A 13,840-nucleotide genomic window follows, 5' to 3' on the forward strand; every position below is an offset into this window, starting at 1 on the left:
GGAAAGTTGACACTTTGAGCATAAGCTCTTCATGAAGAGCTTTATATCCAATGAATTGCTTTTCAATTGTAGTCACTGTTGCAAAGTCAGAGGCGTAGTCGTTGTTCCATGCACCACAAGGTCCCACAAATGACAATGCGATTATGACCAAATAACCTGTTATGGGTGGGAGGTGAAAGACAAATATTGGCCTGGACACCAGAGGTAACTTGCTAGCTTTTTTTTTAGAAACAGGCCCAAGGGATCTTCTACATTGGGCAGGTGAGGCCTTGTTTTAACGTTCCTTCTGAAAGAAGGCATTTTCAACAGTACAGCACTTTCTCAGTAACACACTGGCATCTCAGAATAGACTGTGTGTTCAAACTTGAAATCCGTGTGTTCAAAGCCGGTGAAGATGCAGTACTATAGTGATCTTATAATTTCAGTTTTACAGCACTAAATTGCTCCCAACCATAATGTCAAGGTTTGCTTCCTGACCTTAGCTCTGACATTCTGAAGGGTCACCTCAAAGGTCACCTCAAGTGCAGACTAAATGAACCTGCTGTGCCTTGATTAGTAGGTTCTCTGAGTTGGAAAGGGACTGATGCTGATGGGAAATCATTGGACTAGCATAAAATGAAAGTACCAAGGAAAATTTGGAGGATATATGAATTCTACCACAACACTTCTTTTGAAGGAGATATGTTAATAAAAGATTAATAACCATATGCATTTATCATTAAGTTGATCATCTTTCTACAAGAATTAGATTAGATTAGATTAGATTCTCTATAGTTTGGAAACAGCCCTTCGGCCCAACAAGTCCACATCGCCCCTCCGAAGAGAAACCCACCCAGATCCATTCCCCTAACTAATGCACCTAACACTGTGGGCAATTTAGCATGGCTAACTCACCATGCAATTCACCTCCCACATCTTTGAATCGTGGGAGGAAACCAGAGCACCTGGAAGAAACCCACGCAGACACGGGGAGAATGTGCAAAGTCGACACAGACAGACGGGAGTTGAACCCAGGACCCTGGTGCTGTGAGGCAGCAGTGCTAACCACTGAGCCACCATGCCAATAAATTGCTGGAGATAAAAAGTGATGCAATTTATAAATGACTAACATTATTGTAAACACATTGGGTTATCCCCACCTCCAGCCACCTACTGCACTCTTAGCTACCTTCTCCCCAACCCCAAACCCTCCCAATTATCTCTCTCCACCCTGGAGGCTCCCAGTCTCATTCTTGATGAAGGGGTCCTGCCCAAAACAATGATTTTCCTGCTCCTCAGATGCTGCCTGACCTTCTGAGCTTTTCTAGCACCACTCTAATCATGAATTTTCATCAAGACAGGTAGCAGAAATTGGGAATTTTCCTGACACAAAGCCCCCACAGCGCTTGATGCATTCATCATTCCTAGAGCTCAGCTAAACATTCATAATGAAATGACTTGGCAAAGCAAATGCATGACCATCGGCCTGCTTCTGTTGATGGGGCTGCTGGATGGTCTCGTTCTGAATGCTGAATCAAACTCCAAGAATGCCCAATGCATTAAGGCCCATAAGGGGCTGTATACATTGTTGCAAAGAGTACTGGTAGCTTGTTTGATTGACAGTTTCATTACCTATTAATATCTTGGCCAATATTTAAAGAGCTTTCTAATGCCTGTATGTTTATTTATGTTGAACTGAAGGGTTCTTCAATGAGACGCTCACTGGCTGTGTTTAATTGACAGTTTTATGAGTCGGTGAAAAGACCAATGTTTTGAAAATAAATGTTGAATGTATGCCTTTGCTTCAAGCTCCTGTTTCCAGATTTGAGTTCACCAAGCACCAAGACTCTTCTGGTGAGCCACCTCTCCTGGAAAACCATCCCAACTCCATCAAATTTCTGGGGATCTGAAATGCCTAGTCCCAAATGGAGCTGGAAAGATTGTGAATGCTTCATCGTGGTTAGCGCCCTTATCTTGCAGTGACATAACTTGCCAGGAACAGGAATGGGAGTGGGAATTCGGGACTCCGGCTTCATTCACCATTTTCAGAGCTCTTCCAACACCAATGGAAATTTTGGTTCTTGACAATATTACGAATAAAAAAAGTTACACTTACTTTCAGAATATCCTGTTTTTCTGGTATTGCACATGTTTGGTAATCACGATGCTTCGGTAATTTCTCTACAAACAAACTGCAAAAATATGTTTGTACAGCATTAATGACCATCAGTTTAAAGTAGGTTTTTTGATTTGCAAGTGCATTAAAATAAAGTTATAAATAAACTTACTCTCTTCCTTTTAGTTATTTCTTCTCTACTCTTGTACAATCATAGAATCCCTACAGGGGATAAAGGCCATTTAGCCCAGCAAGTCACACTGACTCTCCATCCCACACCCTGAAAGCCTGTTTTGCCATCATAACCCCACATGTATACCATGGCTAACCCACCTAGCCTGCACATCCCTGGACACTATGGGCAATTTAGCATGGCCAATCCGCGTAATCTGTGGGAGAAAACTGGAGCACCTGGAGGAAGCCCACACAGACACAGGAAGAATGTGCAAACTCCATACAGACACAGGGAGAACGTGCAAACTCCACACAGACAGTCACCCAAGGGTGAAATCAAACCTGTCTCCTTGGTGCTGTGAGGCAACAGTGCTAACCACTGAGCTACCATGCTGCTGTACAATCAGAAAGGCCACAAGCTCTCTTGAAAAATAACATGAAATTCATTAGCGAAATGTTCCTTACGTTATAAACTTGTTGTAAAGGACAAAAGCATTTTCAAGATTTCCTTCTTCCAGGTAAACAGCTGCCATTTGGACCATCTCGACTCCAGACCGGAAATAGCGGCGAGGTGTAATGCACTCACTGATTTCAATGTTGCAACCCATTTTGGTGAGAACCCTCACTCGCTCTTGTGGTGACAAGGTGACATCCGTGTGACTGGGAGTAGCCAGTTTTTTCTGTGGAATCACAAGTTCACTTTGTTAAAAAATGGAGCTGGGAACAGCCTCAGTGGGTCACATTTCATAAATGACCCAGAAAACCCCTCTCAAATTCCCTTTGAAATCCATAAAAACAAAATAAAAGCCATTGTCTTTCATGTCACTTTAGTATGTCAATGATGGAATTATGAAAGAAACAGATCGCTTTAGAAGTTCCAGGCTCAACATATTTTTTATATATCTCATAGTCATAGAGATGTACATCATGGAAACAGACCCTTTGGTCCAACCTGTCCATGCCAACCAGATATCCTAACCCAATCTAGTCCCACCTGCCAGCACCCTGCCCATATCCCTCCAAACCCTTCCTATTCATATACCCATCCCAATGTCTTTTAAATGTTGCAACTGTACCAGCCTCCACCACTTCCTCTGGCAACTCATTCCATACACGTACCACACTCTGCGTGAAAAAGATCCCTTAGGTCTTTCTTATATCTTTCTCCTCTCACTCTAAACCTATGCCCTCTCGTTCTGGACTCCCCCACCCCAGGGAAAAGACTTTGTCGATGTATCCTATCCATGCCCATCATGATTTTATAAACCTCTAAAAGGTCACCCCTCATATGTGTAGATATGTGAATCAAAAATGAATTTTCATTTATTTCATTTAACTATTGATGAGGGTATTTTACATTAATTACGCACACCCATTTTTCTCTTTCCTCCACTAACCTCTTGTTGGGATTAGTCCAAACAATTGTTGCCCTTTTGTAGTTTTAGACCATTTTTCTGGGCTTCGACTGACTATTATCTAACAAATCGACAGTTTCTACAATTACAGCACCATCAATTCCATCCTCACCTACTGTCTTGCCACTCAGAACCACTGAATCACAGAAATGTTACAATGTACGAGGCCATTCAGCCCACAGTGCCTAGTTCGATTACCTAGAGCCAATCGCATGCCTTTTGCCCATATAACTATACGTTATTTCTGCTCAGATAGTCTGCCAATGCTCTCTTGAATGCTCCAATCAAACCTGCCTCCTCCACATTTCCAACAATGCATTCCAGTGCAACCTTAACTCCTAACTAACTAATTGCTGTGTGAAAAAGGTCTTTAATACCACCGTTGCCTCATTTGCACATCAAACAGGACCTGTGCTCTCGTTCTTTTTTCTCTTGCAAGTAAACACAGCTTCTCCCTATTTATTCTGTCAAGCCCACTCATGATTTTGAAAACCCCTATTAAATCTCCTCTTAGCCATCTTCTCTCAAGGAGAGCAGTCTCAACATCTTCAATCTAACTTCAATAGCCACTCGGTTTGAAAAATGCACCTGTCACATTCCTGTGGCTGGTGTTTGGAGGGTCATTGCATGTAACAACTTTAGCCAGGATATGCATCGTGCCCATTTGGTCGCGATGCTGTTAATTCGATTTACCTATCGGAAATGAAAAGCCTAGCTTTGACCTAGTTAGCCTGTGGCCAAATAAATATCTGATCAAGAGAAGACGGACATCAGCAGACATTGGGCCCAATTTCAATTATAATGGGAAGTAGGATAAGGGTGATTGAGTCACCAATTCACCCATAAGAAGTAGATTACTATAAATTAAACTTAAAGATTATATTGAGGCCTTCATTGTAACTGTCAATCTTGGTGAACATGATCTCAACAACTCAGGAAACTCGGCAACGTAAAGAATCATAACATCCCTACAGTGCGAAACAGGCCATTCTGTTCGCAGCAACTGTTCAAAGAGCAGTCCCTCCGCAGCCCCCACCCCCCTCACCCTATCTCTGTAACCCTGCATTCCCCAAGGCTAACCCACCCAGCCCCACCCCCTCACCCTACCCTTGTAACCCTGCATTCCCCAAGGCTAACCCACCCAGCCCCACCCCCTCACCCAATCCCTGTAACCCTGCATTCCCCAAGGCTAACTCACCCTGCCCCACCCCCTCACCTTATCCCTGTAACCCTGCATTCCCCAAGGCTAACTCACCCAGCCCCACCCCCTCACCCTACCCCTGTAACCCTGCATTCCCCAAGGCTAACCCACCCAGCCCCACCCCCTCACCCTACCCCTGTAACCCTGCATTCCCCAAGGCTAACCCACCCAGCCCCACCCCCCTCACCCTACCCCTGTAACCCTGCATTCCCCAAGGCTAACCCACCCAGCCCCACCCCCTCACCCTACCCCTGTAACCCTGCATTCCCCAAGGCTAACCCACCCAGCCCCACTCCCTCACCCTACCCCTGTAACCCTGCATTCCCCAAGGCTAACCCACCCAGCCCCACCCTATCACCCTACCCCTGTAACCCTGCATTCCCCAAGGCTAACCCACCCAGCCCCACCCCCTCACCCTACCCCTGTAACCCTGCATTCCCCAAGGCTAACCCACCCAGCCCCACTCCCTCACCCAATCCCTGTAACCCTGCATTCCCCAAGGCTAACTCACCCTGCCCCACCCCCTCACCTTATCCCTGTAACCCTGCATTCCCCAAGGCTAACCCACCGAGCCTGCACATCCCTGGTCACCACAGGACAGTTTAGGTGAGTGAGGAATGAATCCATGAAATCGGTATTTTTGCAGCACTGCTTAGAATCATAGAGTCATAGAGATGTGGGCGGCACGGTGGCATAGTGGGCGGCACAGTGGCACAATGGTTAGCACTGCTGCCTCACAGCGCCAGAGACCCGGGTTCAATTCCTGCCTCAGGCGACTGACTGTTTGGAGTTTGCACATTCTCCCCGTGTCTGCGTGGGTTTCCTCCGGGTGCTCCGGTTTCCTCCCACAGTCCAAAGATGTGCAGGTCAGGTGAATTGGCCATGCTAAACTGCCCATAGTGTTAGGTAAGGGGTAAATGTAGGGATATGGGTGGGTTGCGCTTTGGCGGGTCAGTGTGGACTTGTTGGGCCGAAGGGCCTGTTTCCACACTGTAAGTAATCTAATCTAATGTACAGCAAGGAAACAGACCCTTCGGTCCAACCTGTCCATACCGACCAGATATCCCAACCCAATCTAGTCCCACCTGCCAGCACCCAGTCCATATCCCTCCAAACCCTTCCTGCTCATATACCCATCCAAATACCTTTTAAATGTTGCAATTGTACCAGCCTCCACCACTTCCTCTGGCAGCTCATTCCATTCATGTACCACCCTCTGTGTGAAAAAGTTGCCCCTAAGGTCTCTTTTATATCTTTCCACTCTCACCCTAAACCTATTCCCTCTAGTTTTGGAATCCCCCACCCCAGGGAAAATACTTTATCTATTTATCTTATCCATGCCCCTCATGATTTAATAAATCTCTATAAGGTCACCCCTCAGCCTCCGACACTCCAGGGAAAACAGTCTTAGCCTATTCAAACTCTCCCTATAGCTCAAATCCTCCAGCCCTGGGAACATCCTTGTAAGTCTTTTCTGAACGCTTTCAAGTTTCACAACATCTTTCCAATAGAAAGGAGACTAGAAGTGCACACAATTTCCAACAGTGGCCTGTACAGCCGCAACATGACCTCCCAACTCCTGTACTCAAAAGCTGACCAATAAAGGAAAGCACACCAAACGCCTTCTTCATTAGCCTATCTACCTGTAACTCTACTGTCAAGGAGCTATGAACCTGCACTCCAAGGTCTATTTGATCAGCAACACTCCAGAGGACCTTACCATTAAGTGTATAAGTCCTGCTCGGATTTGCTTTCCCAAAATGCAGCACCTCACATTTATCTAAATTAAACTCCATCTGCCACTCTTCAGCCCATTAGCCCATCTGATCAAGATCCCGTTGTAAACTGAGGTAACCTTCTTCGCTATCCAGTACATCTCCAATGCTGGTGTCATCTGCAAACTTACTAACTATACCTCTTATGCTCATATCCAAATCATTTATGTAAGTGATGAAAAATAGTGGGCACAGCACTGATCCTTGTGGCACTCCATTGGTCACAGGCCTCAAATCTGAAAAACAATCCTCCACCACCCCTCTCTGTCTTCTACCTTGGAGCCCTTTCTGTATCCAAATGGTGAGTTCTCCCTGTATTCCATGAGATCTAACCTTGCTAAACAGTCTCCCATGGGGAATCTTGTCGAACGCCTCATTGACGCCCATATGGATCACATCTACTGCTCTGCCCTCATCAATCCTCTTTGTTACTTCTTCAAAAAACTCAATCAAGTTTGTGAGACATTATTTCCCACGCACAAAGCCATGTTGACTATCCCTAGTCAGTCCTTGCCTTTCCAAATACATGGATATCCTGTCCCTCAGGAGTCCCTCAACACCTTGCCCACCATCAACATCAGACTCACTGGTCTATAGTTCCCCGGTTTGTTCTTACCACCCTTCTCAAACAGTGTCACCACATTAGCCAACCTCCAGTCTTCTGGCACCTCACCTGTGACTATTGACGATATAAGTATCACTAAGAGGCCCAGCGATCACTTCCCTAGCTACCCACAGCGTTCTAGGGTACACCTGATCAGGTCCTGGGGATTTATCCACCTTTATGCGTTTCAAGACATCTGGCACTTCCTCCTCTGTAATATGGACATTTTTCAAGATGTCACCATCTATTTCCCAACATTCTATATCTTCAATGTCCTTTTCCACAGTAAATACTGATGCAAAATACTTGTTTAGTATTTCCCCCATCTCCTGTGGCTCCACACAAAGGCCATCTTGCTGATCTTTGAAAGGCCTATTCTCTCCCTCATTACCCTTTTGTCCTTAATGTATTTGTAAAAATCCTTTGGATTCTCCTTCACTCTATTTGCCAAAGCTATCTCATGTCCCCTTTTTGCCCTCCTGATTTCTCTCTTAAGTACACTTTTACTGCCTTTATACTCTTCTAAGGATTCACTCGATCTATCCTGTCTATACCTGACATTTGCTTCCTTCTTTTTCTTAACCATTCCCTCAATTTCTTTAGTCATCCAGCTTTCCCTGTACCTACCAGTCTTTCCTTTCACCATAACAGGAATATACTTTCTCTGGATTCATGTTATCTCATTTCTGAAGGCTTCCCATTTTTCAGCTGTCCCTTTACCTGCAAACATCTGCGCCCAATCAGCTTTTGAAAGTTCTTGCCTAATACTGTCAAAATTGGCCTTTCTCCAATTTAGGACTTCAACTTTTAGATCTGGTCTATCCTCTTCCATCACTATTTTAAAACTAATAGAATTATGGTTGCTGGCCCCAAAGTGCTCCCCCACTGACACCTCAGTCACCTGCCCTGCCTTATTTCCCAAGAGTAGGTCAAGTTTTGCACTTTCTCTAGTAGGTACATCCACAGACTGAATCACAAATTTTTCTTGTATACACTTAACAAATTCCTCTCCATCTAAACACTATGGCAGTTCCAGTCTATGTTCGGAAAGTTAAAATCCCCTAACATAACCACCCTATTATTCTTACAGATAACTGAGATCTCCTTACAAGTTTGTTTCTCAATTTCCCTCTGACGATTGGGGGGGTCTAAAATACAATCCCAGTAAGGTGATCATCCCTTTCTTATTTCTCAGTTCACTCAAATAACTTTCCGGGATGTATTTCCATGGATATCCTCTCTGAGTATCGCTGTAATGCTATCTCTTATCAAAAATGCCACTCCCCCTCCTCTCTTGCCGCCCTTTCTGTCCTTCCTGTAGCATTTGTATCCTGGAACATTAGGCTGTGCCAGTCCTGTCCATCCCTGAGCCACATTGCTGTAATTGCTATGATATCCCAGTCCCATGTTCCTAAACATGCCCTGAGTTCATCTGCCTTCCCTGTTAGGCCTCTTGCATTGAAATAAATGCAGTTTAATTCATCAGTCCTATCTTGTTCTCTACTTTGTCCCTGCCTGCCCTGTTTGACTCGCCTTTGTTCTCAACTGTACCAGTCTCAGATTGAAATCTTTCCTCACTATCTCACTTAGTCCCACTCCACCACCTGAATAGTTCAAATCCTTCTGAGCAGCTCTAGCAAATCTCCCTGCCAGTATATTAGTCCTCTTCCGATTTAGGAGTAATCTGTCCTTCTTGTACAGATCACTTCTACCCCAAAACAGCATCCAATGATCCAAAAATGTGAATCCTTCTCCTGCACACCAACTCCTCAGCCATGCATTCATCTGCTCTATCCTCCTATTCCTGCCCTCACTAGCTCATAGCACCCGGAGTAATCCAGGTATTACTTCTCTCGAAGATCTCCTTTTTAAATTCCTGTCTAACTCTCTGTAATCTCCCTTCAGAATCTCACCTTTTTCCCTTCCTATGTTGTTGGTCCAATGACCTCCTGCTGACCCCTCTGCCTCCCCGAGAACATTCTGCACCCTCTCTGAGATATACTTGATCCTGGCACCAACACAACATTCTGATTTTTCACTGCTGGCTACAGAAATGTGTATCTGTACCTCGGACTACCTCGGACTAGAGAGTCTCGTCACACAATCGATCACATGGAACCCGATGTACCTCTCATTATATTACAGCCAGTCTCAATACCAGAAACCTGGCTATTCGTGCTACATTCCCCTGAGAATCCATCACCCCTTACATTTTCTAAAACAGCATACTAGTGGGCCAGGAGGAGCAGTACTTCCTCAGAGTTCATCAAACCACCTGACAAATTCCCTCAGTCACACTCACCATTGGTTTATTCCGCGTCCTCTCTTTCGTATCGATGTACACCTTCTGACCAGTGTCTGACATGCCCCTGGCAATCGCGTCACCTCTTTATGGGACTGTCCCCCAGCCAAGTGGACCACCACACCTCTCCCGAACAACCAGTGGACCTGTGCCCCTCACCACACAATTTCACCTCTCCACTCTTCCCCTCTCCTCCCCACCCCTTATATTGGAAACCATTGGTCTCTCTTAACTCTAACCGCACCTGCATACAGAAAGTCTTTGGTCCCATTGAGCAGACTTCTGCCTGAGAGACCACAGGCCGACCACAATGCCTTTGTGTGGGAACACTGAAGAAGTCAATTTAGTCATGATGCAGTTAAGTTCAGCAGGCCATCTGGGGAAACCTCACCTTTCAGCTTACCTGACCTCACAATGACATTTTCCCCTGACACTCTCTTCCCCTTAAGTCTAAAATCAAAGCTAAGAAGTCAGGTTTAATCCCACCACCCTTCTTGAAAACTCTAGGGTATTTTAATGTGGTAAAAGTTTAATTGCAGAACATTGACTGAGCATTGACATAAGAGTAGCGAGTTCCTAGTCAATTCTGCTGGACGGACTTACAATCATTGAATCACTACAGTGTGGAAGCAGGCCATTCAACCCATCAAATCCACACTGATCCTCCACCGGTGAGTTTGATTGAAAAGCTGATCCCTGAACATTAATGTTGCAAAACTGATGGCTCTATGAATTCTGGAGTGAAGGTATTATTTAAATTCTTTAACTTTACAGATCAATTAGATAAAACCTGAAATGACTCACATTGTATTGCATACCAGCAACAATAATTCCTTGCATTTATACAACTTCTTTCCAAGTTAATAATGAATTCTCTACATTAAGTTTCAAACGACTTCATTCAGCCTCTCCACTCAAGTAAAATACCATACTTGCATGTTACTGTAGTTGGCAGGGAGTGCCAAAGGAAGAAATACAGAAAAACATTTGATCTTTCAGGCTGGATAAAAGGTGGCTAATAAGTAATCATCAAATATACAAGATATAGGAAAACTTAGTTTAAATTACAGCTGCACAAAATGACAGGGATCCAAACCAGTAGAGGCATAGAGATGTACAGCATGGAAACAGACCCTTCAGTTCAATCTGTCCATGCTGACCAGATATCCCAACCCAATCTAGTCCCACCTGCCAGCAGCCGGCATATATCCCTCCAAACCCTTCCTATTCATATGCCCATCTAAATGTCTCTTAAATGTTGCAACTGTACCAGCCTCCACCACTTCTTCCGTCAGCTCATTCTATGCACGCACCACCCTCTGTGTGAAAAAATTGCCCCGTAGGTCTCTTTTATATCTTTTCCCTCTCACCCTAAACCTATTCCCTCTAGTTCTGGACTCCCCCACCCCAGGGAAAAGACTTAAGACCATAAGACCATAAGACATAGGAGTGGAAGTAAGGCCATTTGGCCCATCGAGTCCACTCCGCCATTCAATCATGGCTGATGGGCATTTCAACTCCACTTACCCGCATTCTCCCCGTAGCCCTTAATTCCTTGTCTATTTATCCTATCCATGCCCCTCTTGATTTTATAAACCTCTAAAAAGTCACCCCTCAGCCTGTGAAGCTCCATGGAGAACAGCCCCAGCTTATTCAGCTTCTCCCTATAGCTCAAATCCTCCAACCCTGGCAACATCCTTGTAAATCTTTTCTGAACCCTTTCAAGTTTTACAACATCCGTCCAAGACGAGGGAGACCAGAATTGCAGACAATATTCCAACAGTGGCCTAACCAATGTCCTGTACATCCGCAACATGACCTCCCAACTCCTGTACTCAATACTCTGTGCAGTAAAGGAAAGCATACCAAATGGCTTCTTCACTATCCTATCTACCTGCAATTCCACTTTCAAAGAACTATGAACCTGCACTCCAAAGTCTGTTTGTTCAGCAACACTCCCTAGGATCTTACCATTAAATATATAAGTCCTGCTAAGATTTGCTTTCCCAAAATGCAGCAGCTCGCATTTATCTGAATTAAACTCCATCTGCCACTTCTCAACCCATTGGCCCATCTGCTCCAGATCCTGTTGTAATCTGAGGTATCCCTCTTAGCTGTCCACTACACCTCCAATTTTGGTGTCATCTGCAAACTTACTAACTGTACCTCTTATGCTCGCATCCAAATCATTTAAGTTCATGACAAAAAAATGACATCTTTAAAAAAAAAGTTTTAAACATTTAAAACATAATAGCAATCGACCACTATATCATTAACAACAAATAAGATATTACCAGAGTGGTGAATGTAAATGGCTGATCAAACTCCATATTGGGATAGGAATTAGCTTTTGAGTTTCCACCAAATGTATCCATTCCTGACCACACCTATTGAGGGGGAGGGAAAAGTACACATTATAAGGTTCTTCATCAAACAACATCTCTCCGATGCACAACCACAATCATAGAACTTTTCTAATTAATGATACCAACGAACATTGTACATTAATTATTCTCCCATTTGCAATGTTCAATTCATTATAAAGCACAAGTGTGGGCATTTACCAGCTGGGAACAGAATGGGGAACATTGAGAACTGAAACACTCAACATCATCAGAAGTTTAGAGATTTTCAAATTGATATCGATTCATCGGAAATAAATTTCCACGAAATGTATTCATGCTGTAGTCAGACAAGAGTCAAACTACAATTATATTAATAAATCCCATTTGTTTATACTTTACATATACACTATGTTACCCTTATGACAAGGTCAATAAGTATTTTTATAGCTAATCGTAAGTAAAATAGAAACATTTACAAAGACAAGACAGAGCCATAAAGCTTATCCACCCTCATTTTGATTATTAGATTTTGAAATAACAAAGGATGATTTCGAGGGAAAACAGCTCAAAAACATTCAGAAGAGAAAAATATCATGCTAATTTCAGGGAATTCTTCTCTGATTTTCCAACACAATGGAGCAAGTTATGGGCAGTGTGTTGGCCCATACTGTATGACTAGATGTATTTTACAAATCTGTACCCGTATATCCCAAATAAACCTAAGAATCCAGGTTCTCTTAGGGAAAAAAAATAATTGTGCCTGTTTTCCTAATGCACTTTGCCTGACAAAACAATTTCTACAATATCTACTTGAAATTGATAATATTCCCACTATTTCGCAGTTAAAAGGCCTCCTTACATCCCTCGCAGGTCAGAACATCCATCCCAGCAGTTCAAAATATCAGTCTCAATGCAGCTCTTAAAGTGGTGGAAGCAAGCCAAAGTTTTGTACAGTCTAACTAATACTTTCTGTGATTTATGCTCTGATTCTCCAACACAATGGAGCAAGTTATGGGCAGTGTGTAGTCTGCACACGACAATATGGCCAATCTACCTAACCTGCACAACTCTGGACTGTGGGAGCAGCACCCAGAGGAAACCCACACAGACACAGGGAGAATATGCAAACTTCATACAGACAGTCACCTGAGGGTGGCATGGAACCCAGGTCCCTGGTGCTGTGAGGCAGCAGTGCTAACCACTGAGCCACCATGCCAGCCCAATGTATAACATGCATAATCGAATCCGACAGGTTCCTGTGATGCAGTGATAGTGTCCCTAGCTCTGAGCCAGAAAGGCCTTGGTTCAATTCCCACCTGTGTAACAGGCTGATTAGCAAATATCTATAACAATATCTACCCGCGTAAACCTTATAAACAATAACTTTACCCTCCCACTACCAGGTGGCAGTACAGCACCTTCACTAGAATGGATAATGTCTATTCAGCATGATAAGGTTCAACAGGACCAGTTCCTTTATGAATGTGACATGCAAATTTAACTTGCAAAGCGTTAATAGGAAATGCATCAGACATACGGCAGTTATTACAGGTATTTAAAAAAAACAAGTGCTGCACTTTCCACAGAGCTGCTGCTTGTTTCAACTTTGCCTCTTTTGACTCAACCATTCGCTTAATAACCCCAATAACATCCCAGGCTGCACCTTTCACCATTGTATTCTCTGATAATGGTAGCATGTCAAAGTGTTTTAAAAAGCCCATGTATCATTAACCAACTGAGACAGGATTACAACACGATTGTGTGTACTGATCTGTCAATGTGGGGTTTAGTGGTGCTGAATAATGTAAAATATACAAATAAGAACTGTTGGCTTAAACATATTATACATATTAGCTCACAGCCAAAGGAGCAGGTGGTAGGGTTGGGGGAGTGGGGGGTGGAGACAGAGAGAGAGAAAGAGAGAGAGAG

General features: G+C 43.9%; 1 protein-coding gene across 5 annotated transcripts in view; it reads right to left on the reverse strand.

Moving 5' to 3' along the window:
- The window catches only part of stambpl1 (STAM binding protein-like 1), a 63,570-nt gene that overhangs the window by 34,869 nt on the left and 14,861 nt on the right, over nt 1-13,840 (reverse strand). For all 5 annotated transcript variants that reach the window (XM_072557823.1, XM_072557825.1, XM_072557822.1 and 2 more), the window contains exons 2-4: nt 11,861-11,953; nt 2,735-2,949; nt 2,096-2,171 (exon numbers count right to left, since the gene is read on the reverse strand). In XM_072557823.1, the coding sequence (XP_072413924.1) occupies nt 2,096-2,171; nt 2,735-2,949; nt 11,861-11,941 (372 nt within the window). In that variant the 5' untranslated portion in view covers nt 11,942-11,953. The remainder of the gene's footprint in view (nt 1-2,095; nt 2,172-2,734; nt 2,950-11,860; nt 11,954-13,840) is intronic.

The sequence above is a fragment of the Chiloscyllium punctatum genome, chromosome 38, assembly GCF_047496795.1.
Source record: "Chiloscyllium punctatum isolate Juve2018m chromosome 38, sChiPun1.3, whole genome shotgun sequence".
NCBI classification, from domain to species: domain Eukaryota; kingdom Metazoa; phylum Chordata; class Chondrichthyes; order Orectolobiformes; family Hemiscylliidae; genus Chiloscyllium; species Chiloscyllium punctatum.